The following is a 25,057-nucleotide window of genomic DNA, read 5'->3' on the forward strand; positions in this document are numbered from 1 at the left end:
AATTTCAGAAACTCGTTCCACCAATTGGTAAAATTTTGATTCATCAACCATGTCCAACGGTTAACATTATTACCATGTTTTCAAATCAAAATCCTGGTTTGATTTCATTTTTAGTCGTTGAAATTTGTCATCAATTCTTTCTAAGATCGGGATTTTAGTATTATGCTTATTAGATCTTCATGATTCTTGCTAAAAGAACAACATCGGTTTATGATAACATGCTCCTTTGTTGCTACTTAAAACAACCAAATCAATCACTTCAAAAATCTACTCAATTAAAACTCAGTGAACGACTCTTAACAACAAACAAATGCCGCTATAAAACCCAGCAATGAAGAAGAATTCGCCTTATAGATAAGCACTACCAAGTTTGAGAAAGCTAAATTCTTCATCAATTCTAGGCTTGCAGCGGCACTAGTTTTTGTAATATTGCTTAGTTAGTTATTTTATTCCAGATTACTGTAATATTCCTCGACTCTTTTTAGTCATGCACTAAGTCCTTGTTGTTTTTAGTTCACTAGCTTCCTGGTTGCACTGTTCTTTCTTTAGTATTTACCTTTTTAATTATCCATCCACAATTCACCATCCTTCATTTAAGACATAAGTATCACCACTATACATGTTCAATTTACAACTTAATACTTTCTTCAACAACTCAAAATCTTAACACCTTTTTTGCAAACATTTTTTTCGAAAAATTGCTCTGAAGGAAAAAAGAAAGAAAAGGAGCATTCTAGTAAAATGCTTGTGTCTTAAAAACCGATTTAATAAAATGCCCATGTTTTAGTCAACTTTAATAAAATGCCCTTCCCGTTAATAATTTTGTTAGGGCTTACCTGATTAGTCATTTTAGGTTGACTTGGTAAAGTTTTGAAGCTGTAATTACAAACCTGTCCTTGAGGAACCCTAAAATAAAATACCCTTTAACTTCTCCTTCCTGCCTCCTCCTTTCACGGTCTCAACTTTCTTTTTCTTATTCCTATTTTGTTAGAGCATTGCTCGGTCCAACTCACAACTTTTGGTATGTCAAGCTTGTTGCTAATTTTAGTTGATCAAGACTATGTCTTGATTTATAGTCTACTAAAGTCAGTTTCAGACTATGAATAAAGCATGGTGCTTGAGTATCCGAATTCACTAATTAATCGACCTTGAAGATTGAAGAATGTAAAACGATGGCATCAACGAAAACTTCATTAACAAAGGTGTGTGAAGAATGACTATCATATTTACTCATATTATCTACCATTTTATTTATTGAGAAGTCATATTACTTTAGTAAAATGATGAACATTCCAAAAAAGAATGCAAGCTATAAGGAGTAGTCAAGTTAATTCTTAAAGTTCACAAACTTTTTTACCAGTACATAAACTTGAGCTTATAAATATAAAGACTTGATTACATAATCTCAATTAACTCACGTACACGAACTGATTTGCTCAGCCCGTAAACTAGTCGATTTTGAGGTAGTAATGAATTTAAATCAATCTTACACGAACTGATTTATGTAGTTTGCAAACTGGTTAATTTTGAATATTTATTGTAAACTTTTTATATTCAAGTACACAAACTATTCTAGGAAGTTCGCGAACTTATCAATTGAAAAAGGCTCATAAATTACGAGACGACTTTTAGTTCACAATCTGATTTGGTCTTGTGATTAATTAAGCATATCGGTTCCATAACTAGTTAATCGTGGCTTTTTGGTGAACCACTTGGTACATTACATATACTTACGGTTGTACACATCTTCCTTATGATTCAATGCAAACTTTTCACATTCTTACATGTATAATATACAATATATATGGAGAAATTTAGCTCACTTGGTTACAAAGCAATTCGTAAAATTGTTTGTAAGCTACCAAGCCTTGTTCATTAATATATAGAGGACTCCCTGCACATTAGAATCTCAATCGTGGCACTTTTGTGGCCTAATTGCGGCTAGGGTCATCCTATGAAACCTAAGTTCTCGTGGTGAAACTGTATTACATTACAACTTTGAAAGACTTTACAAAGGGATTCGTAAAGCCCGATCAGACCATCTTTTACCTGAAAGTTCTTGTAAATCGGGAATAAGATAAATAGAAATCACAAAGTACTCTTCGTCTCATACTCTGTGATTCCACAAGATATTCAAATCACTTATGGTTTGATTTTTTCAGATTGTTCTTGTGAGGTCGAATTGATTAGGCATCTCTATAACTTTTGAAGAGTGAGTTTGCTTGATATTTTGTTTTCCTGAAGATACCTCATAAGCATACAGATTTCCATACCTTGACTGAATATCTTCCGAAGGAAACCAAATGGGCTCTTTGTTAGAGGAACAATAGTGATAAAAGTCTTCACTTAGGCTGAGGCAATTCTTATGCGTGTAAAGTACGTCATCTAAGGGAATCTTGTTGCATAGGGTTTTGCGAAATCCAAGAGACATAAAACAGCACACTTAAGCTGAATTAGTAGTAGGGTCGATTCGGTCTCAATATAGTCTGAAGTCTGATAGTAGGATAGCATCTGTAGAGGCTTAATACCGTGTGGCGTTCAAGTTCTGGACTAGGTCCCGGGTTTTTTATGTTTTGCAGTTTTTCCCGTTAACAGAATTTTTGGAGTCATGTGTTATCTATTTTGCACATTATATTGGTCATCTTTATAACAGAAATATCACAAATAATACGCTAAATAACCTAAACGGTTTTTGAGCCTAAAAGACTGTATAGAACCTACAAGATTTATTCTTGAGGATTTTTTTTTTTTACAAGACTTAATCTTGTTGGATTTCGGTTATGTAATAGTTCGGGTACATACAAGGTTATTACTTGGATATTGAATTCTGAGATCGTCCAAGTTAAACTTATCTTTATACCAGGTATCAGATCTTTATTGTTGATCTGTGCTACTGATTGTGAAAATTTTATCCATACAGTTTTCCGAATAAAAATTTGGTAGAGTATATGGTACCCCCTCTTTCATCTTTGACGCCGCCTCTGCCTCTCTCATGTTCTGTATCAAAATATTAGTCCATGATCCAAATAATTAGGTTGAATATGTTATGTTAGGACATACATATGATCTAGAATCTAATAATAATAATAATGATCAATTTTAGTGGGATACATATAGTAATGGTTTGAATATGAATGAATAAAAACATATGAGAAGTGATATGGAAGTTGAAAAGAGATTTGATGAGATAATGAGTAATGTAGCCTTTTTTTCTTCAAGATTTATTTTTTTGATAGATAGTTTAATCATTTTTAAGAAAAATCAAAACTTAGGGTTTCACGAGAAACAGCTCTGGTTTTTTCTCAAAATTTTATTTGTTTTCACATTCGTTCTCTCTTCGGTTTAGCGCCAATTCATGGCACTAAATCAATCAAAACCACCAGAAATTGGTGATCAATCTCATTAGGATCGTGTTCGTATTCCTAACTCTTATTTTAGAAATCGTTCAAGATCAAAATCAAAGCCTAGACAGGTTTACAGACCAAAGAACAATGGAAACCCTAGTTCTTCAGAAAATAGGAAACCAGTTGAAGATGCTAATAATAGCGCAGTTGATCAAAACAAGGAAGGAGGACGATCATATGCGTACAATAAAGAGGCATCCTCATGTCATCTCTCAAATTGACGCTGAAACATTGTCGCACCCACCTGTTCGTTCTTCTACAGGTGACATTGTTGTTACGATTCTAAGAGCAACACATATTAGATCTAAAGAGGTTTGGAAATTCAGTTTGGTTGGACATTTGGATTTCAACTAAATAACTTTCGATGAAGCTAAGAGAGATTTTTTAAATCAATGGAGGTTAACAGGTTCGGTCCAATTCATTCCATGTATTAAAGGATATTTTGTTATCAAATTACAAAACGAAGAAGATAGGAAGCACGTTAGCTATGAAGTACCATGGAAAGCAAAGGGTCAACAATTGAAGGTTCAACAATGGACTTCAATTTTTGATCCGGAAAAGGAAAAAATAACTAGGGCTACGGTATGGTGCAGTTTTCTTTTTTTTTCCTTTTGAATTTTGGGATGAAGAGTGTTTGTTCTGTTTAGGTAGGTCAATTGGTAAGCCTATCGCGGTTGATCCAAGGAATTTGAGACATGATTATGGTTACTCTTCGGCTAAACTGGTAGATATCGACTTTGCAAGACCAATTAATTATGATATTGTTATTGACGCTGAAGATCAACCAGAAGGTCTTTATCAAAGTTTCGAAATTTTAAATATGCCCAAGTTTTGTGATTATTGTAAATTTATTGGGCATGACGAGAGTGAATGCAGAAACAAGAAGTATAATGATTTGAAGAAGAAAGCTGGAGGCGAAGCTGATCCTATCAATCAACAAGCTATTTTTGATGAGATGGCTGAGCTAAAGAATTTTTGGCATAAGAAAGAAGTGGGAAAGAATCAATTTGTTCAGCCACAACAAACTGAACAAGTTACAAGACCTATGGAGGTTGATCCTATGGTCAATCAGGGGGAAGGAGAAAGGTATTATTTTCACGGGAATACATGCTTACACTCAAAGCCCTGCTAGTAGTGCTGCTGCTTGTGTTTCAAATACTGTTAATCCTAATCCGCACAATGATGGTGTAACACCGCTGTCAGAAGCGCTGCGCAGTGATGGTGCGACATCGAATATGCCCAATGATGGTGCAACACCGTATCCGTGCAATGTTGGTGCAACACCACAGTTACATGATCCGAGCAATGATGGTGCAATAATTCTGAGTGCCGCTACTCAGAATGAACCTGATGTTGTTATTGGTGGCAGTCCTAATATTGATCTGGAAAATGAAGAGATATATGATTTCTATGAGTATGATGAGTTGAAACGAATGCTTGACAGGGTCGTTGTTAATAATGCTTGGTTACATAAATATGAGAATTGGAGGTGCAAGGCTTTACCTAGGATTGAATCGGATTACTCCCCTCTCACTGGCTTTCCTTTTGATGATCCAAGGCCAGCTAGAGATCCTTTTAGAATTCAGAAGATGTGGCTTTCTCATATGGGTTTTATGAAGTTGGTTGAAGAGAGTTGGAAGCTTAGGATAGATGGTGCTCTAACTTTTGTGTTTGCTAGAAAATTAAAGAGGTTGAAGGAGACGTTGAAGTTATGGAATAAAACTGTTTATGGCGACGTTCAGTTTCGATTGAAGCAGGTTGAACTGAAACTTGAAGGGGAGAATGATCTCCTTGATTATGATCCGGCGGATGAGTTGCAGTTCACTAGAGTGATGGATGTTAGGGAGGTTGTCGATGAAATGAGAACTGAATTGTGAGTTATGCTTAAGATGAAATATAGAATTACTTGATTGGAGGATGGGATCAGAATACTAGATTTTTCCATAATAACATTTGTATGCAAAGGAGCCAAAACAGAATATGAGAGCTTAAGATTTCGAATAACTCTACTTTGTTTTTGCAGGAAGAAATTAATTACTCTATTGTCAATTACTACAAAGACAAGTTCGTTGGTGGTGACACTGACGTTGACCCAAAATTATTTGAAATTGACCATGAATGCATCTCGGCTGAGGAGAGTGCGTTTATGGATGTTATGCCAACTTTGGAGGAGACGAAGAGCAACTGAAGTCATGAGTTGCTAAATTGCCAAATTGCTAAGCCATATTTGGCTCTTTTTTTTATGGCAATTTCGTTTCAGGCATAATGGTGGAGGTGATGCTATATCCAAACGTAATTAATAAGTCCGTCTCCAAAGACAAAATATTTATAAATACGTCCAGGGAAAACGTACGTTAAAAGAACGTCCAAAGGCAGACGTTGTTATTGGTGGCGTCTAATCAGTGCAGTAACTGCAGTTCATGAAGACGTGAAAACTAACCATGTTCCACTATCCCACTTGATATAAACGTGAATAATAACCACGTTTCACTATCCCACTTGATATAAACGTGAATGATAATCACGTTCGCCGGTGGACGCATTTGTTAAATGTGTTTTATCAGACGCATACTTCAACACCGTCCGATACAAACGAAAGTATTAATGGCGTCTAGGTATCAAACGTTATTTAAATAAACGTCCAGATGTACACGCTGCTTATAATAGCGTCCGACCAAACACGCGGTTACTAACTGCGTGAAGCTATATATGATAATCGCCAAAAAAAAGTTCTCATATATAGACACTTCGTTTGAGATTATAAAAATATGGCACTTATAGCAGCCAAGAGTAAGCCTGCTTTTGTTGCCATATATGGCTTATAGCAACAACACTAAAGTTTCTCTAAAGAAGATATTTTTGACTTGGGAACCGATTTTGCACCTGGGCCGGACGGTTTCTCAAGTATCTTTTATAGGTAATATTGGGATATTATTTCTGGAGACTTGTTTAGTTTCATTGCAAATTGTTGGGAGATGCGAAAAATTTTCGAATGACACTAATTCAAATTTTATTGTGCTTATTCCGAAAAACAATGCATCTGATGCTATTAAGGATTATAGGTCAATTGGCTTGAATAATGTTTTCTTCAAAATCATTACAAAGATCTTGGCCGCTAGGATTGGTACGGTGTTTAACAAGCTGATTTCTGAAGAACGGGTTGCTTTCATGAAAGGGAGGAATATACATGAGAATATTGCTTTGGTGTCTGAGCTGATTAATGAAATTGGAGCGAGTAGGAAACATGGTAATGTTGGCCTAAAATTGGATATTGCCCAAGCATTTGACACGGTTAGCTGGGAGTTTATTGCGGAAGTTTTTAGAATGTATGGCTTTTAAGAAAATTGGTGCACTTGGATTCTTAACATTCTTCATTCTGCGCGGATTTCTTTTTTGATGGCACGACCTGAAGGTTTCTTTAGCATCACTAAAGGTTTGCGTCAAGGTGATTCTCTTTCACCTTTGATTTTTGTGCTTATTGAAGATGTTTTAAGTCGTAATCTTTCAAAGTTGTTTGTTTGAAAAAAGTATGGATGCTATGGTGAGTAAAAAAGGACTGGCGCCAACCCATCTTCTTTTTGCTGATGATATTCTGATTTTTTGCAAAGGCAATTGGCATAGTTTGCACAATTTGAACGAAATGCTTGGTATGTATCAACGAGCCTCTAGCCAATATGTGAATCGTACTAAAAGCAAATTTTATTATGGAGGTGGCTCTAGTTCCCGTGCCATTGATGTCTCCAATTTTTTGGGCATGGAGAGGGATGTTTTTCCGAATAGATATTTGGTAATTCAATTGAAGTCGGGTATAGTGAGGCATATTCAAGTACGACAAGTGGTGGAGAAGATTATGGACAAGTTAACTGGCTAGAAAGGCTAGCTTTTGTCTTTTCAAACTAGATTGGTGTTGATTCCTTCAGTGATTTCAAGTTATGTATACATTTCATGGTTGTTTACAAGTGGCCTAGAAGGATTATTGAGCAAGTTGAAAGAGCCAATAGAAAACATTTTATGGTCTGGTGATGCTGAAAAACGTAAATACTTTATGGTGCTTTATGATAGCTTGTGTTGTCCGAGAAGAGAAGGTGGCTTAGGAATTGAAAAATTGGCCGTGGTGAATATGGCCATGCTTATGAAGCTATGGGTCACAATCCGTGATCCTGATAAGGTTTGGGCTACATTTTTGAAGGCCAAATACTTCAAAATCAATGGTAATTTGATAGATTACAAGTTGACGTCTACTATTCTCCCTGGAACTAGATGGGTGTACTTTTTTGTTAAGAGACATACACGCTCTATTATTGGTAATGGTGCTAATACTTCCTTATTCTTTGATAATTGGTGTAGAGATTCTCGATTGCTAAAAGACTTAGAATTTCTTCTTTGGGTCCGAATGATATTAAGTCTAAGGTTAGTGAACTTATTATGGATGGAGTTTGGGTTATTCCACCTAAAACCCGTGAATTTATGGATACATGTCGTATTGATATTGCTAATCTCCCTATCATTGCTAGTGGAGAGGATTGCAAAATATGAGATTTGGATAGTAGGGTTGTTTTTTCGGTGAAGTCTGCGAAGGCTGCCATTAGAACGCCTTATGAGGAACAACCGGCAGCTGCGCTTTTTTCTCATTCAGTTGTGCATCCTACATTGACTGTGCAATATTAGAAGATCTGGAGGAAGGAATGATGCGCCACTGAAGATCAGGTCAGACTTCTTTGGGCAACTACAAGAAAGAACAACTTTGATCTTCATAGTTTGGAAACTGAAGTGCACGATATGAGGCAAATCTAGAAGTGCTGACTTCCTATAAAAGGTTTTTAAAACAACTTTTGCAAAATAGGTTGGTATGTTATGCAGAGTAAAACAACTTTTGCAAAATAGGTTTTTAATGTGATACGGATGATTTTTTCATGCATTGATTATATAACCTGAATACTGAAATTTATTCATAAATATTCTAAAACATGAAACTCAGCTTCCTATACATATGCCCTTACATGTGGAATTTAACTTAAGTTTCATCTTGCTTCTAAATTATAGATAAATAATTTTACATCGGATGCAATCAGAATCAGTAGCTTTAAGATTGATAGGGTTCACTGAGCTCACTGGTTGTCGTTGAGCTACTTTGTAAAAGCTACTTGACTTGGGTATCGAAGCTTGACTGCTGTCAGAGAAATAAAAAACTGATTCTCTTCTAGCCAAATCTTCCAGTCATGTTTGCTGTAATTATTTTGTTGATGTTGTATTGTTATTTATATGTGATACATCACAGGTTTAGATTGTTTGAGAAGAACTCAACTCCCCGCTCATCACAAAATTCATATTCTATCTCTTGTCTAACAGGCTAGGAGTATTGTAACAGAGCAATGGATCCAGATTCAGCAACTTGACCAGGCCCTACAAGTCACCGAAGTATTACTTCACTTGAAGTATCTTTAAATCAATTCAAAACTTAATTGAAACCATGAGATTTCGGTTCAACTCCTGATTTGTCGTCTGGAACTTGTTATCAGATCAGGATTCTTAAAGCTAAAAGTAAAACAGGGACCACCAAATGCACATTCACAAAGGTATGATGATACTTGAGATGACTATTCTGTACCTTCTGCTAGAGTGTTGGTTTAGATTTAGGTGTGTCCTCCACTTGAAGTTTAGTGGTCGTATCGTATTGGGTACTAACGTTCTAGTGCGGATTGACAACTGTACCATATTTGTCATTCATTCTGAGCGAAGAAGTGCTTTGTCTTAAAAAAAGTGGATATTTGGCAAGACTGGAGGTTGTCACACATCTGTGAACCTTCATCTTAAATTTACCATGAGCTCATGTTTGTTAGTATACCATTTTTTATACTTGTGCATGATATCTACTTAGTCCAATGCAACTTTTCACATCATGCGAGTTTCTTATACGAAGATACTGTTCTCTTTTTTCTATGAAGTATATACCAATTTGAAATAATACTTCGGTGCTATGTGTTTCATAGTTCATCAAGGAAATTTTGGAACGCCATCATCAAAAACTTACTAAATTTCTGGAACCAATTTTCCTTACCAAGGAGTCCTTTCAGAATTCTCACATGTCTCAAGCTCTATACAGTTTAAAAGAATATCATCATCAGGTATGTACACTACCTGGAGTTCATTAGTAGATGCCCTGCTATGTTGTAGTTAGAGTTCGTTGAATCGAAAGTCGGATGTTCTCTAATTCAACACTGTGTCACAACCATAATTCCTTTGGAAAATAGAATACCCAAAATTCAGCATTATCCAACGCAGAGTTCTTAATGAATTATTGAACCCTTAGTTATTTACATTTCTTCTGAAAAATTTTCCTGCTTAAGCTATACTAGTCGGTGACATGCTGATTTTTCTTTTAGCTGCAACGGTTTGTCAAACATGAAATGGAGAGGAATGAATTTACAGCAACTATTGCCAACCAGGAAGTGGTCTTCTTTTTGGTTAGAAAACTTCACCCAAACTGATGTGACACCTTCGAAGTTTCTTGTTTATTTTCCACCTTCTTATCTACTCATAGGTTTGATTCTTAAGCCATTACACGTTTGACTCTAATTGCATGTTGTATTTCAGGCTTCTGCTCTTGTTACATTCCCAATATTGACTGCATGGATGTTGCTCGCATCACAATTTAGCTAGCTAGACCGAAAATTTGTTGATCCAATCTAGGAAAGGAAAGGAAAGAAAATGGTGTAATTAGTGAACAAAGAAAGCAAGTATACAGGTAGCCATTTTGCAGTATGGTACCCCTGCCTCTCTCTGTGAGGTTGTAAATCTTAAAAAACAAAATTTCTCTATATGTAGAAGCATTCTAGTTCAGATCTTTCTTTTGGACAAAGAGTTACACCGATTATCACTTTTTGAAGATTAACTATAGCAGTTGGCTACAAGGCCAGGCTATGCAAAATCAAAAAAATTCTATTACCAATTCAGTGAATATCTTCGGCCTTCGTATTCCAATGTTGTATTTTTGTTGGGCATCATTCATACTTGTCTACGCCTTAAGGTTTATACTGGTCGAATAGAGAGTCACCTGGTTTGATAACTGTTTAGTCTAAAGACAACTTATGTTCCTTATTGTGCTTCATGCGGGAGAGAATTTGCAGCAAGCTAGACTTTTGTAGGCATGAAAGTACAAGAAATGACACTGGGTCGCTTGGGAGACGCTAGTACTCATCAAATGTGATATGGTATAACCCAAAAAAAAAAAAAACACGACGAATTACCAAGAAAACTGAATTATTGTGCCAGTACCGTTGATATAAAAAATTACCCCACCATATCATCACACTGTTAAGCAAAGCGGAAAAAAGAGACAAAAGTTTCCTTTATTGTTTTTCTTCGTTTCCCAACGGCTATACTTTCCACTTCATTGAAGACCAAGAAAAAACTATCATTTCTTTCATCATCAATCCTCTATTAATCAAAACACATCCTAATCTTCTCCTGCTAATCACTCAACTCAACCATGACTTGTCCTCCTCCTCCTCCAACTAATCAATCAGAATCTCGACTAAAAACCAAATCATCTTCTCGTATATCTCGGATCATCCATGGAGAGCAGGGTTCAACTTCACTTAACCTTCCTCATGATAAAAATCTTTCTTCACCAAGAAAAACCCCACCTCCACCGTATCTGGCTTTACGAACTAAGAATCTATCCTCACCTCAAGAACTTTTTCTCTCCCCTTCTCCTGTTCGAAAATTCTCAAGAAGTCGTTTCTCTGAAAGAACTGAAATAATGGTTGACGAACAACCTCCGGCTGAGTTATTGGTGTATCGCAGAAGGTGCAAGAATAAAACTTCTCCTATGAGTTTATCGAGCTGTGCATCGCCAAGAAATAGTCGAAGGCCAAGAAGAAGAGTAGACCAAGAAATTCCAGAGGATAGAGAATTGGGGTTAGGAAATGAAAATGGTAAACATGGGAAAAGTAAACAGAGTATCCGGTCTCGTAAGGAAAATATGAGTTTAGTTCCTTCTTCGGGATTACCATCTCCTGCTACGGGCATACCAATCGAAAACGATGATCGGAATCGAATAAATTACACCGGGAAAATCATTTATGATTTGATAATGTGGAAAGACGTGTCTAAATCAACACTCTGGTTCGGGTTTGGGGTTTTATGTTTCTTATCTTCTTGCTTTTCGGGAGGTTTAAGATTTAGGTACTAAATCTTTTTTTTTTTGTTTTTTTTTATTCGTCTTAGTTTTTAATCAACCCCATTCATTTATATCCCTGTTTATAATTCAACTCGATCGTTGCAGCGTTTTCTCGGCGATCTCCAAACTGGGTCTTATGTTTTTGATCCTATCTTTCTTCCATAATTCATTTTCTCGAAGGTAAGGAATATAATCTTCTCTTAGGCTTGTTTTCATTGCAAGTTCAATCTCCTAAACTGCAAAAGCTTTGTGGTTCTTCAGGAGGATCAACAACGGGGATCAGATTAATATTAATCTGAAAGAAGAAGACATTGTTCGGCTGGCTCGAGTAGTTCTTCCAGTTGCTAACCTGATAATTGCAAATGTGAGAAAGATTTTCTCAGGCGAGCCATCAATGACTCTTAAGGTAGACATAAATTTACTGATTCTTTCTTGCCATTCATATCTTGGATAATTGCTTAACCATGGCACTTTAAGGCAACCGATATTTTCTGACTGTAGGTAGCACCTATACTTCTTCTCGGATCCGAATATGGCCACTCTATAAGCCTGTGGAGACTTTGTGTATCAGGTTAGACGAATCACCTAATATCCGTCGTCAACCAGTATATATACTCATATTTACATTGTGTTTTACAAATTTGAATAGGTTTCTTCATTAGCTTCACTATCCCCAAGCTCTACAGTATCTACTCCCTGCAAATGAAAAGACAAGGTACGAATCTTATTTTTTATTTTTTTGTTGAGATTTTCTGCATACTATATTTTGCGTTTTTGCGGAAACTTCATGTGAATGATGTGGTGTATGAATAAACCAGCCGAGTACTTCCGAGGCCGCGTATTGGAAGCATGGGCAGCATGTTCTCATAAGAAGATAGTAGCAGCATCACTAGTCACTGTGTTCTGGAACCTGACAAGTGTTAAGACGCGTATTTTCACAGGTACTCCTATTTCCCATTGTTATATTTCGTATATTGTATTTGATTCTTTATACAGCTACTTTGTGGTAATCCTGTGTACTTCTTTTTGCAGCATTTATATGTATAGCAATCCTCAGATACTGTAGACAACTTGCCCTCGCAGCGGTAGAAGAGGATAAAGCCGAAACTGAAGAGAAACAAGACGAACAGCAGCAAGCATTGGTCTTGGTAGATGAGGGATCACAAAAGAAGTAATTTTAGTTTGTATGATATGAATAAAGCTACTCCATTATTTTTTGTACTAGACCACGCTAATTACATAAGCTAGGTTGATAAGGCTAAAGCAGAGCCGCAATTTCCTTTTAAGCGTTGTCATTGCATTCAATGATATCTCCAGTAACTCGTTATTGCAATTTCGTGTTAACTCTAGATAACGCTTGAAGGCCATCTTAATTTCATAGCCTCAAGAAAATGCTACCCCTAACCGACCAGTAAGTGCTTGTTCTTACTTGCGGGAACAAGATTGTAGAAATCTGGTTTCAAGAATTTCCCAATTGTCAAAATTTAGACCACTCCCATCTTTTAGGGTCTGGCCGGTCTGCATTTTGATTGATAGTTCTGCAGTAGAAAGAAAAAGTAATGTATATAAGCAGCAAGTATGATAGAGCACATCTCAGAAAGCGGAACATCTTTTTACCTCCCCCAAATTGGAGCTGGCTACAAGAAGCGGAACATCTTTTTACCTCCCCCAAATTGGAGCTGGCCACAAGAAGGGCGAGAACGCCTGATAGACACTTGGGCAAATTTCAAGCATAGGGTGGCCATTTTAATAGCATTACGACACAAATCAGATGGGGAGTTGCCTAACTGCCTTTTTTTTCCCGAAGACAGAACCCCATATACACTCTAATTAGCAGATCATCTAAATATTTTTTATTGCCTTTTATTTCTAATATACACTGGATTAAACATGCGCCTCTGAGCCCATCTGATTGACAGGTTCAGCTCTCTGCCTCTGTCCCATCCATTTAGGAACTTCAAACTACTAATCCGACAGGATTTGCCACATCAATGTATTAACCCACCTTCTTACCAGAAAGAAAACAGGCATGGAATTGTCTCGTTACAGAATAGGTTGGATTTTTCTGAAGAACTGTTAAACATGATAAATCCAGAGAAGAAGACCATCCCACTTCTTCGTAAAACATAAATCGTCAAAAGGCCGGAAGAATGGATACATAGGTACTCCTGAAACAGCATCCTGGAATGAAACATCCATAGCAGGCTACCTGGGTGTCCCACCAAGCAGCACCTAATGACAATTTATTATGGGCTCGAACTCTCCCTACGTTTACCAGACATCTGTGGGGTCGTTGTGCTTCTATTAATCCCCAAACAGTGTAGAGAGTAGAAGATCTTGCACAAACTCAGCTCTCATAGTCTTTTGTTCCCTCTCTTCTCGACTCAAAGAAGAGTCGAAACTGCAAATAGAAACAGATGGCGATTAAAAAGACAGATTGAAGAAACAGGCTTACGTAGCAACCTCAGTGTGCATCAAGGTTCTATCCATCTACAAAATGGATGTTAAGCTTAGATATGAGGGTAAAAGAGTTCATATTCGTGTGCTGTTAATCATCAGGAGACCCTAGGCTGATACTAGCGATGCTTGGACCTAAGAGCTGAACTTCATCCTTGTGCAGGTGGTTTTCTGTGCTATGATTAATGGATGATAACCTAAAAAGACTAATAACTCCATCGTATTCAAAACTGGTTATCCTTCGAGAACTTTTGCAGTACTAGAAATGTCAGCCACAGATGCAGCTTGTATTCCTAAAAATAAGAATGAATGAAGAATTTAATTTAAATAGGAATATGGATGCTGGATCCAATTTGATCATGTAGTTATCTTATAGTGTTTCCTTTTTCTGATAAAACTTTAGCTACATATTACCAAAGAGAAAAACAAACAAAAATATTAGCTACTAATAGGTGCGAGGAGCCACATTACCTAGATTAACCTTATAAATGAGATTCTGCAAAATTGACATCAGAAACAATGATAAAGCTTGACTATAAAACTTATGCATGGCTCTTCATAGAGATAAATGCACTATATTTATCCTGTCAACCTGCATCAAACTCAATGCTGCAAAGGGTGTCACACATGATGACTACCTTATAAGGTCAAGATACCAATTTATTTTCATGTTTCCATTCTATTAAAATCCACTAGTGCTACAACGCAAGCAGTAAAGAAACTACTTCTAGAGGACACTGTGACATAAAAATTGAGTACCTTGGTTTATGAGGCTTTATCGAAGTCGTACTCTTCTCAGAAGTATCCTCAACAATGGGGGCCATCGACTTTGTAATTTCATCAGCTTCAGATGCAGGAAAGTTAAACATAAGTGATGACAGAAATGAATCTGTAGCAACATTAGATGTACTAGGATTGCTTGACCGATAACCACCACCTCCTAAAAGCACCTGTAAATGAGCTTCACGGAGATCTCGACCCAACAAAGACAGTGCCTGACTGTTAGGGATGGCAACTCTGCGTAATCTTCTACGTCTCTGTAAGTGTTCACTAGTGAAGGAAACATCTATTGGAAATAAATCTCAAACAATGAATAAACACCTACATACAAACTCTTTCCAAATATCACCAACACTAGTATTCACAATAGAGTAAATTGACTCTGCAAAGTAAAATATACGTAAAGGATATCTTGAACAGGTGTCCATGTTGCAAAGTAATATGATTCAGCATATCTCGAGAAACCCTAACAGAGCAAATGGGGCATAACTACAATCAAGACAAAATAAGAATATGTGAGTGGCAAACATAAAAATGTAAATAAAGTAATATACTCTAACTACCATAAAAACATAAACCAATCCGAGATATTCGAACACATTTGGTTCATTCAGAAATGCTGAACAATCTATTAGTTGGTACTAAGTTTTAAACTTCCACTTCGAACTGACGGATGACTTCTAATTTGACATTGAAAAGTTCTCTTACATGTTGAGATTACAGCTTAGAGTAATATAAGCATGTCGAGGTTGTATATGTTATATATGACTATCCCAACTATGTGCATCTTCCTGTTCTTATTTATTCAGTCGGTTTTACACAAAATATGTATCCCTAAGTATTTATTCTCATTTGTTATGCAGGTGTTCTTTTCGCCTCTTCAACAAATGTCCGCAAACAAAAAGCTTCATAAACAGATTCCAATTACCGAAAGCTGTAACATTTCCAATCACAGCAAAACTAAAAAACCCACTAGCTATCATGACTAGGTAGCAACAAAGTTTTGGTCATTTCACTACCACTTCTAACACATATCATGATACATCAGAATTGTTACTTTCCAAACCCCTTTCCCTTAAAAAGGAAGGACCTTCAATATATTTCAGAAACTATGTAAATTCAAATCAACAACAATATATTTAAAAGCTGAAAATTAGTTTTCTCTTACCGTCACTTTTGACTCGAATGGATGTTCATCCTCTAGATGAGAACAAAGAGAAACAATATCATAATCTTCGTAACAATAAGGACATGGAAAATCAGGACGAATCTCCTCTTCTACATCAATATCATCAAAGCTCAGCCGATCTAAAAATATCACATGAAAAAATAAATGAAACTCTTCATTTCTAAAAAGTGAAAGAAAAAAATACAAGATCAAAACCATGATAAGGGGAACAGATACCTAGTTGAGAGTTGTTGTTCTGTTGATGTTGCAGAGTGTATTGCCTTTTGGCTGCAGCAAGACGAGATGCCCAGAGTTCAGAATCCATATTGATTATGATATCAAAGAAAAGAAAATGAAGATGAGAAAGAAATTCCCTTTCGAATAGTAAAAATCAAATCAATCCGTTCTTTCTCCTATCTTCTTCTCCTTTCCTTTCCTCTGATTTTTTTTCTTCTGTTTATGGTTTGTTTGAGGATTTCTCTTTAAATTTTCGTAAAGTTTCTTTCTTTTTCTGTTCAGACAAGAGAAGAGAGAGAGAGAGAGAACAGAAAAAAGACTTTTAATCTAATTTTTGAGTTTTGTGTTGTCTGGTTTTTGGGTAAAAGTTGGCGTCGTGGTGGGACTCGTGGCACAGCAGGTGGACGGAAAAGAGTTATTATTGCACGAGGATAAGACCACTCGGGTTTACTGGCCAGCTGCCAGCCTACTGAAATAGCGACGTAAATTTCTGAGGCAGCCACGGTTGGTGAGATCTAACGTTGTCCTATTTTTCATGGAGGCGTAGCCGTGTAGGCGACAAATCAGAAATGTTCCGTAGACATGAGGGGGAACAGTTTGTCAAATTCCTCGGGCCAGGTCGACGAACCCTCGTTCAAGCCAAGATCATGTTTCTCGAGATTGGGGTATATTCAGACTTTCACATTAATCGGGGGTGTTTGAAAGTAAAATTCAAAGCCCCGTGCATTAGATATCAAAATCCTAGCTATATATTAATTACCTGGCGAGATTTGGGTATATCCAGATTAATTGGGGTATACTTAATGAGACAAAACCCAAAACATTTTGAAGTAAAAGAAGTCAGTCCTTAACCTTGTTCGAAATGGCTAATATACCCTTATTTAATTAACACTAGAAATATCTGATTAGGTTAATTAATTGAGTTTAGATCAAAATTTTGAAATTATGAGATTAAACTTATTATCTGTCTTATAAGTTCGATTTCGATCAAAAATTAAGGTTTTGAAAATTTGAAAGGTCGGCAAGGTCGACGTTTGAATAAGGTGCCGACTAAGTTTCGACGGCATGGTCTACGTTTGAATGGAGGTCTTGAAGGAGGAGTAACAGTTTTATTCTTTCCCTTTTGTGACCTAAACAAGAACAATTTAATAAAAATTCAACAGTCGGTAGGGTCGACAAATATAACCTTGCCGGCGACACAAAAGTCGGAAGGGTCGATATCTAAACTACATGCCGGCTAAAGCATAGTCGGCAGGGTCTTATTCCAATAACCTGCCGGCTAATAACAATTTGAACACAGGATTTTCAACATCAATAGTCGGCAGGATCTATAATCAAAACAATGTCGGCTAACATAAAGCCGGCAGGGTGGTATTCAAATACCATTCCGACTTTCAAAATTTAAGGCATCAGGAGATACTAAAAAATTGAAATACAGCCGGCAGGGTAAAAATTTATAACCCGCCGATTTAAAAAAAAAATGACGCTGGCAGGCTCCTGCGTTGAATACCTTGTCGACCCTGTAAGTAGCAGTTACAGATATTAACCGCCGGCAAGATCTTCAACCTAAGAGCTTGCCGACTAAACCTAGCTATGAAATGTCGGCAAGGTCGCGGAACAAACACCTTGCCGGTTAAATAACTGCAAATTCAGAATTTTGATTTTCCTGATCTAATTTGACATGCAAACATGAAATTGAAGTGAGTTTAACTAGGCCCTTACTTTCTCAATCGTGTCATTTCTCCTTTTTCAGCGGCTTTGATTTCTTCTTCTTCAACCGTTTTTTTTTTCTCTTTCTTTTGAACTAACAAAACAATTCCAGGGTTGTATTCGTTGGGTTTTCTATTTATGTTTTTCGTACGACTAGGTTTCAGACGTGATGGCTCCATGTTTGAAGATTAATCGGAAATTTCGAATCGACGATTAATACGAATTAATCGACGAGTTTTGATGGTAGTGTGATGGAGAGCTGGTATGGTTGTGGAGGAGAAGAAGAAGAGAAGAAGGAAGAGGACATTAAAAGAATAAAACTGATTTAGGGTAATTAGAATTATAAAGGGTAAGGGTAGTATTGTAACTTCACCCATATTTGGCCTCCCCTTAGTAAGGGCACTATGTCCATATAAATCTGGGAATACCCCAATTAATCTGGGTATACTCCAATCTCGCCAGGTTTAATTAGTACTAATTAACATTTTCAATTTAATTAATTTAGTTAGATTGAAAGTTTTGAAATCTTGTTTTGGTTAGATTAAACTTCTGGATTTTGTTGAAATATTTTTGAGAAAAAAAAAATATTTTCAGAATTTTCTTTTTGTAACGGAAATGAAATCACACTAGCCAAACACTTCTAATAAGGAGATTACACAGTTATTTAATGGTTTCATTCTCCAAATTACAGAAGAAATCAACACTTTTAGAAATCACAATGTGAAAAGTCGGCATGCTCGACAGAGAAAAAGCATACCGACTAAGTACTTTCATAACTCAGTCCATGAATAGTGGGCATGCTCTCCCAAAACAAAGCATGCCGACCAAATATTAGTTTTTCGGATTTATAGTCATCGTGATCGAAAGTGTAACAGATTGACGACTGAAATCAGTCGTCATGTTATTTTTACAAAACAATGACGACTAATAACAAAATTGGGACCCAAGAAAACTTGTTTTCTTGGAGTCATTAATCAGATCGCTCGACTAAAACTAAGCATGCCGACCACACATTATTTTTTTTGCATTTATAGTCGTCATGGTCGAAAATTCAGCACACTGACAAATGTTTATTAGTCGTCATGTTATTTTTACAAAATCATGACAACTAATAACAAAATTGGACACATGAAAACTTGTTTTCTGGGAGTTATTACTCGCCAAGGTTAAGCTTTTCCAACCTTAACGACTATTCATAATACATCACTAATCATCAAGGTTTATGGATGAAGACCATGACGACCCCGTGATTATTAATTTTAGAAACAAAACTCTTTGAAAATCCGTCACATTATTCGTCCTACAACCTTTACGACTAAAAATAAATATGAAAAATCGTCATGCTCGACGAAGAGATACCATGACGATTGTAACTGCGATTCAACAATTTCAATTTTCCCGACCTAATACGCCATTCAAACAACAAAACAAATTACTCTGTAGAGTTTTAAAAAATTAATTAATGATAAAAAAATTCTAGCCGTCAATTTTTTTTCATTTGAAAACGATGAAATATAGAGACAGCGAAAGAAATTGATCATTAGATTGATGATGAAGGAGAACTAAAGGATTAGGTTTGGATCTAAAACCAAAAAGGGAGTAGTTTTAGTTATTATTAGGGAAAGGGTAATTAGGTAGTTTTATACATATAAGACACCCCTTAGCCCACTATTATGGTTGGGAACAAAATGGGTATACCCCAATTAATCTGGGTATAAACAATCTGGACGGGATTTTCTATGCCAGCTAATTTGGGGCCTAGAAAAATTATTTGAGATCTACACAAATTTTATTCCCGACTAGAAGGAAGATAAAGGGTGTCTAAATTTGATGAAATTAAAATTTATTCTATAATAAATTTTAATATTACCAATTTACGCTGATTAAATCTTAATACTAAAACCTAATTCTTTCATTTCCTACCTCCTCAATATAATTCTTCTTTTTTTTCTCCTTTTTTCTTCATTTTTAAAAGAAAACATTGTCTATTATCGACGATTCAAAATACCATTGATTATTTTATTTTTTTCTATATAATGACGAAACTAACAAGATTAAAATAGACCACTAGAGTTACTTATTTAAGTGAGATTGATCCAAGAATCGGTAAAGAGAGAATAAAACGGTTGCCAGAGAGGAACCAACTCTGAGTGCAATACAAGCAGAAGAGATGGCTCGAATCAGGTACTTTTAAATCATCACAATCCTCTAAATTAGGTTTTAACAACATGCATTCACTCAAAAATTGAATTTTATGAAATCAAAGTTTTATGGGTTTACCAGAATCGATCTACTTGATGTACTTATGACCGATTGATTCAGGAGACGGTCGTTGTTCGCCCACAACGACAGATTCTTCTGGAAGTGTTTTCTGGCTGAAGAACATTTAATCAGAATCGGTCGATGTTCATGCCCACGTCATCTAATTCTGTATGGAAAAAATATCCAGTTTTCCGTGTATTTTATTTATTAGAATCAGATTATATGAATGTTCACATAAACCGATTATATAGACTTTGATTTCTTAATTGATAAGCCTACAATCGGTCTATGTGAATGTTAGCATAATCTGTTAGAGCATTGCTCGGTCGAACTCGCATGCGTTGCTATCTCAAGCATGCTTGTCAATGTTAGTGATCAAAACTATAAGTCTTGATTTCTAGTCTATTATAGCTAAGTCTCGGACTAGGATAGAAAGTGTAGTTGAGATCAAGGACTTCATGGCGATTCATCATACAAGAAGAAGAACTATTCAAGTAACCGGTGGAACTTCTCGACAAAAAGGTATGTGAAGACTTGAACTTATATGTCACTCAAAAGTCTATCTACTCTGTCTCCTACTCTACACATTTGGTATTTCGAGCGGAGTATACCTCGCCTATCTATATCTCGAAATATGTGTTGGTAAGATTTTCGCTTCGATCAAGTTTATCTTTACCTAGTGACGAAAGTCATGTTATGTTTCAATCACTTTGAAAATTGCTCTGACGAAAAATGGTTTGTGAATAACAACTATATAACGTCCTCTGAGAATGTTTCAATGATTGAAATCAGAGTTTAGATTAAATAACCAATGGTGGACAAAAGCATTGTTGTGGATACACATATATGTATAAGTCCTTACTCCTTGAACCAAAGTTTGCGAACTTTGTTGATCAAGAGAACCGGAAGAATGGCGTGAGCCAAGTCCGCGAGCTGCCGAATTCTCAAACCAGAGAATTTCTGCTGGGGTTGACAAACTACTTGCGTGAAGCTAAGTCCGCGAACTCAGTCCGTGAACCGGCGAAGTTCTCAAAACCGAGAATTTATGCTGGAGTTTGTAAACTATGTCCGGTAACTTAAATCCGCGAACCTAGTCTGCGAACTTGAGAAGGTTATATATCTGAAGATGATTTCTGAACTTAAACTTAAAAATACTAAGGAATGCAGTTTGCAAACCGTGGCTATAAAAGTTCATGAACCGATTCAAGTTAATCAAATCATCTTTGCTTCAATTGTGTCTTGTGTAGTACATGAGATTTCCTTGCAATTAAACAACTCTCTAACTAGTTCATTTGAAGTCATTTTAACTAGTTACGGTGAAGAAGAACATGGTTGATATGAAATGCTCATATGGCTAACCTTTTGGTTAATTATTGTTGAACCAACAAGTGTATATGTTTCGGTACGGCTAACAAACCTAGAAGCGTGCATTGTCAAGTGTGTGTAACAAGCTAAGTTTTCGATCTAACGGTTGAGAAATATAAGCTTGAATCTAAATAAGGTTTTCATCTAACGATGAATATTAAATGATTTTTTACTGAGCTAAGATTGATTGCAAACCCTGATTTGAAAGACTATATAAAGGAGACATCTAGTATTGTGCAAAACTAATCCCCACACCTTACGTGTGATACTAGTTTTCATACTAGAGTCGATTCTCCTTTAAACTTTGGTTTTCTTCTTATAAAACCAGGTTAACGACTTAAAGACTTCATTGGGATTGTGAAGCCAGACCGATACTACTTTTATCATAGTTGTGTGATCTGATCTTGCATCTTCTATCGTACGAGTACAATCAAATTGATTGGATTGAGATTAATATCTCTGATAGGAAAGATATAAAAAGTAATCACAATCATCTTCGTCTCATTGTTTGTGATTCCGCAACATCTTGTTTCGCTACCATACGATTAAGATTGTTGTGAGGTAATTGATAACTCTAGGATGTTCTTCGGGAAAATAAGACTGGATTATCAATTGGTTCCTGTTCACCTTGATTATTATCAAAAGATGGAACAAAACCTTTATGGTTTATCTGTGGGAGACAGATTGATTCTTTGATATACTTGTATGTGTGAGACAGATTTGTTTATTGTAAAAGCCTGCGATTTCGAGTCGTAACAACTCTTAGTTGTGGGTGAGATCAGCTAAGGAAATCAAGTGCGCAGTATCCTACTGGGATCAGAGGCGTAGGAGCATAACTGTACCTTGGATCAGTGGGAGTTTGATTGGGGTTCAACTACAGTCCAGTCTGAAGTTGGCTTGGAGTAGGCTATAGTCTGTAGCGGCTTAATACAGTATGTGTTCAATCTGTACTAGGTCCCGAGGGTTTTCTGTATTTGCGGTTTCCTCGTTAACAAAATTCTATTTCTATGTCCGCATTATATTGTTTATCTTTATAATTGAAATAATACAGGTTGTGCGTTGTAGATCATCAATTAGAATATCCAACTTTTGGTTGTTGATTTAAATTGATTGATCCTTGGATATTGGTCTTTGGTACCATCCAAGTTATTCCTTGTGTTTGATTAAAGACTCGTCGATTTCTATTAACTCGAGTAAATCAAAACAAGAGAGATATATTAACTCCTTGAGATACTTTTACCTAGATTGAGTCTGACTGTCTAGTTGATTCTCTAGAAAGTGATTCGGAGTTAGTCCATGCAGATTGCTAAGCGAAATATTGGGTGGTGTTGTTAGACCCCCGATTTTTCAATTGGTATCAGAGCAGGAAAACACGTTCAAGACCTCAAAAGTCTGTGTTTGTAGGGATCTGACTATATGGACCATAAAGTCTCAATTGACGCTTCACTAGGTTCAAAAACAAACCGTAGAAAAAAGTCTGACAAACTAATTACTCTTCAAAAGGGGTTGGATGAACAAATCCGGATCAACACTGGTCTTGTTGCAGAAATTGCAATTCTTAAGGATTTGATATCTGGTAATAATCCCTTGGTGAATCTGAGAAACTCCAATTGTTCCTCTTTAAAGAATAGTCATCGATCATATGGTAATCAATGATCGGTTGTTGTGAAAACTAATATGACTAGGAACCACTCAAACAAACTTCAAAGTTTTGGACCGCATTGTTGTTGTGATTCTTCTAATCAACTTCAACAAGTTTGTATGTCGTTTCAAAAGAGTATGAATGTTGCAAGTAATCTTTGTAAGAAAACTAAACAACTCTTTGATACTCTGAAAGGACATACAAAACTATCAGGAAACTCTAAACAGAGAAGTACAAAAGAGTATGAATGTTGCAAGTAATCTTTGCTTTAAGATCTACGTCTCCTTTTCAATGGTTTCTTGATAGTGGATGCAGTAGACATATGACAGGCGATCTCACATGGTTTGTTTCGTCTATTGACTATGAAGGAGGTCCTGTAACGTTTGGAGATGGGAGTTGTTGCTACATCAGCAAGAAGGGAACGATCAAACTGCCCGGTGTTCCATAAATTCATGATGTAGTATACGTAAAAGGTATGACTGCTAATCTTCTTTCTATTAGTCAAATTTGTGACAAAGGCCATCGAGTTTTCTTCAATGAAAATGGATGTGACATTGTAGACAAAACTGGGAAAGTAATTTTTCAAGGAACTCGTGGTAAAAACAACTGTTATCTACTTGATACTCAGTTTAGCAACCGTTGCAATTTGACTAAGGTGGAATCTACACATCTTTGGCATGAGCATTTTGGTCACATCAATTATCATCTTCTAACTAAGATCATTAACAAAGAACTTGTTAGAGGCACTCCCAAAATAAATGCAAAGATTGACGGTGTGTGTGGTGCCTGTCAAAAGGGTAAGCAAACGAAAATCATCTCGAGGTATTCTCACTAAAGCTCCACTTGATTTAATTCATATGGATCTCTTCGGACCAATTCAACAACCCACTGTTGCTGGTAAGAAGTATGCTTTAGTTATAGTAGATGATTACACCAGATTCACTTGGGTTGCATTTCTATCTCATAAAAATGAAACTCTTGGTGAATTCAAGATTATTGTTAAAAGGATCCAGAACGAGCAAGGTCGCAAACTAAAGAAAATTAGAAGCGATCGTGGAACTGAATTCAAAGACACCAAGGTATCTGAATTCTGTGATGAATTGGGGATCATTCAACAATACTCACCACCTATCACTCCTCAAGCTAATGGAGTTGCTGAAAGAAAGAATAGGAATATTCAGGAAATGGCCAGGGTAATGCTCCATAACAAAAACTTACCATTAAGGTTTTGGGGAGAAGCTGTTTTTACAGCATGTTACTTGATCAACCGTGTGTATTTACGGTCTAAAACCCTTAACACTCCTTATGAGTTGTGGTACGGAAGAAAACCCAACCTACACTATCTCAGGGTGTTTGGAAGTAAGTGTTATATTCTGAAAGATCGAGAACAGAAAGGGAAATTCGACATTAAAAGTGATGAAGGTATCTTTCTTGGCTATGCTTCTGATAATCATGGTTTTCGAGTGTTTAATCTCAGAACACAAGTCATGATGGAGTCTACTAATGTTATCATCGACGACATTAGTAACTTTCGTCATGATAATCCTCCTGCTGAATTGCCTCCAACCGAGACAATTGAGAAAGTCAAAGAAATCCCAGAATCAGTTGAAGTTATCCCAACTGTTGCTGATCCTGACATTTCTAGTGACGAGGAGAAGAGCACTGATCAATCCATTCCTGACGAACAAGAACGTGTCCCTCCACGACATCTCTGTGTTCAAAGGAATCATGATCCCAACAGTATTATTGGAGGAAGGGATTCTACAGCCAAGACAAGAGGACAACTTCAAAATATGTACAATTTTGGTTGTTATCTTTCCCAAGTAGAACCAAGAAATATTGATGAAGCT

The 25,057-nt window shown here is 36.4% G+C and overlaps 2 protein-coding genes across 2 annotated transcripts; one reads left to right on the forward strand and one right to left on the reverse strand.

Moving 5' to 3' along the window:
- The first annotated feature begins 10,871 nt into the window (after nt 1-10,871).
- Nucleotides 10,872-13,083, forward strand: LOC113287554 (reticulon-like protein B17). The gene is made up of 7 exons (XM_026536340.1): nt 10,872-11,591; nt 11,692-11,766; nt 11,848-11,992; nt 12,088-12,157; nt 12,236-12,301; nt 12,405-12,527; nt 12,619-13,083. The coding sequence occupies exons 1-7, from the start codon at nt 10,894-10,896 to the stop codon at nt 12,759-12,761; spliced, it is 1,320 nt and encodes a 439-aa protein (XP_026392125.1). The 5' UTR covers nt 10,872-10,893; the 3' UTR covers nt 12,762-13,083.
- Nucleotides 13,084-13,177: 94 nt separating this feature from the next.
- LOC113287555 (protein DEHYDRATION-INDUCED 19-like) lies at nt 13,178-16,545 on the reverse strand. The gene is made up of 5 exons (XM_026536341.1): nt 16,229-16,545; nt 15,992-16,131; nt 15,235-15,312; nt 14,803-15,086; nt 13,178-13,987 (listed from the first exon to the last, which is right to left on the reverse strand). The coding sequence occupies exons 1-5, from the start codon at nt 16,314-16,316 to the stop codon at nt 13,891-13,893; spliced, it is 687 nt and encodes a 228-aa protein (XP_026392126.1). The 5' UTR covers nt 16,317-16,545; the 3' UTR covers nt 13,178-13,890.
- Nucleotides 16,546-25,057: the final 8,512 nt, after the last annotated feature.

This window comes from Papaver somniferum, chromosome 6 (assembly GCF_003573695.1).
Source record: "Papaver somniferum cultivar HN1 chromosome 6, ASM357369v1, whole genome shotgun sequence".
Taxonomy (NCBI): domain Eukaryota; kingdom Viridiplantae; phylum Streptophyta; class Magnoliopsida; order Ranunculales; family Papaveraceae; genus Papaver; species Papaver somniferum.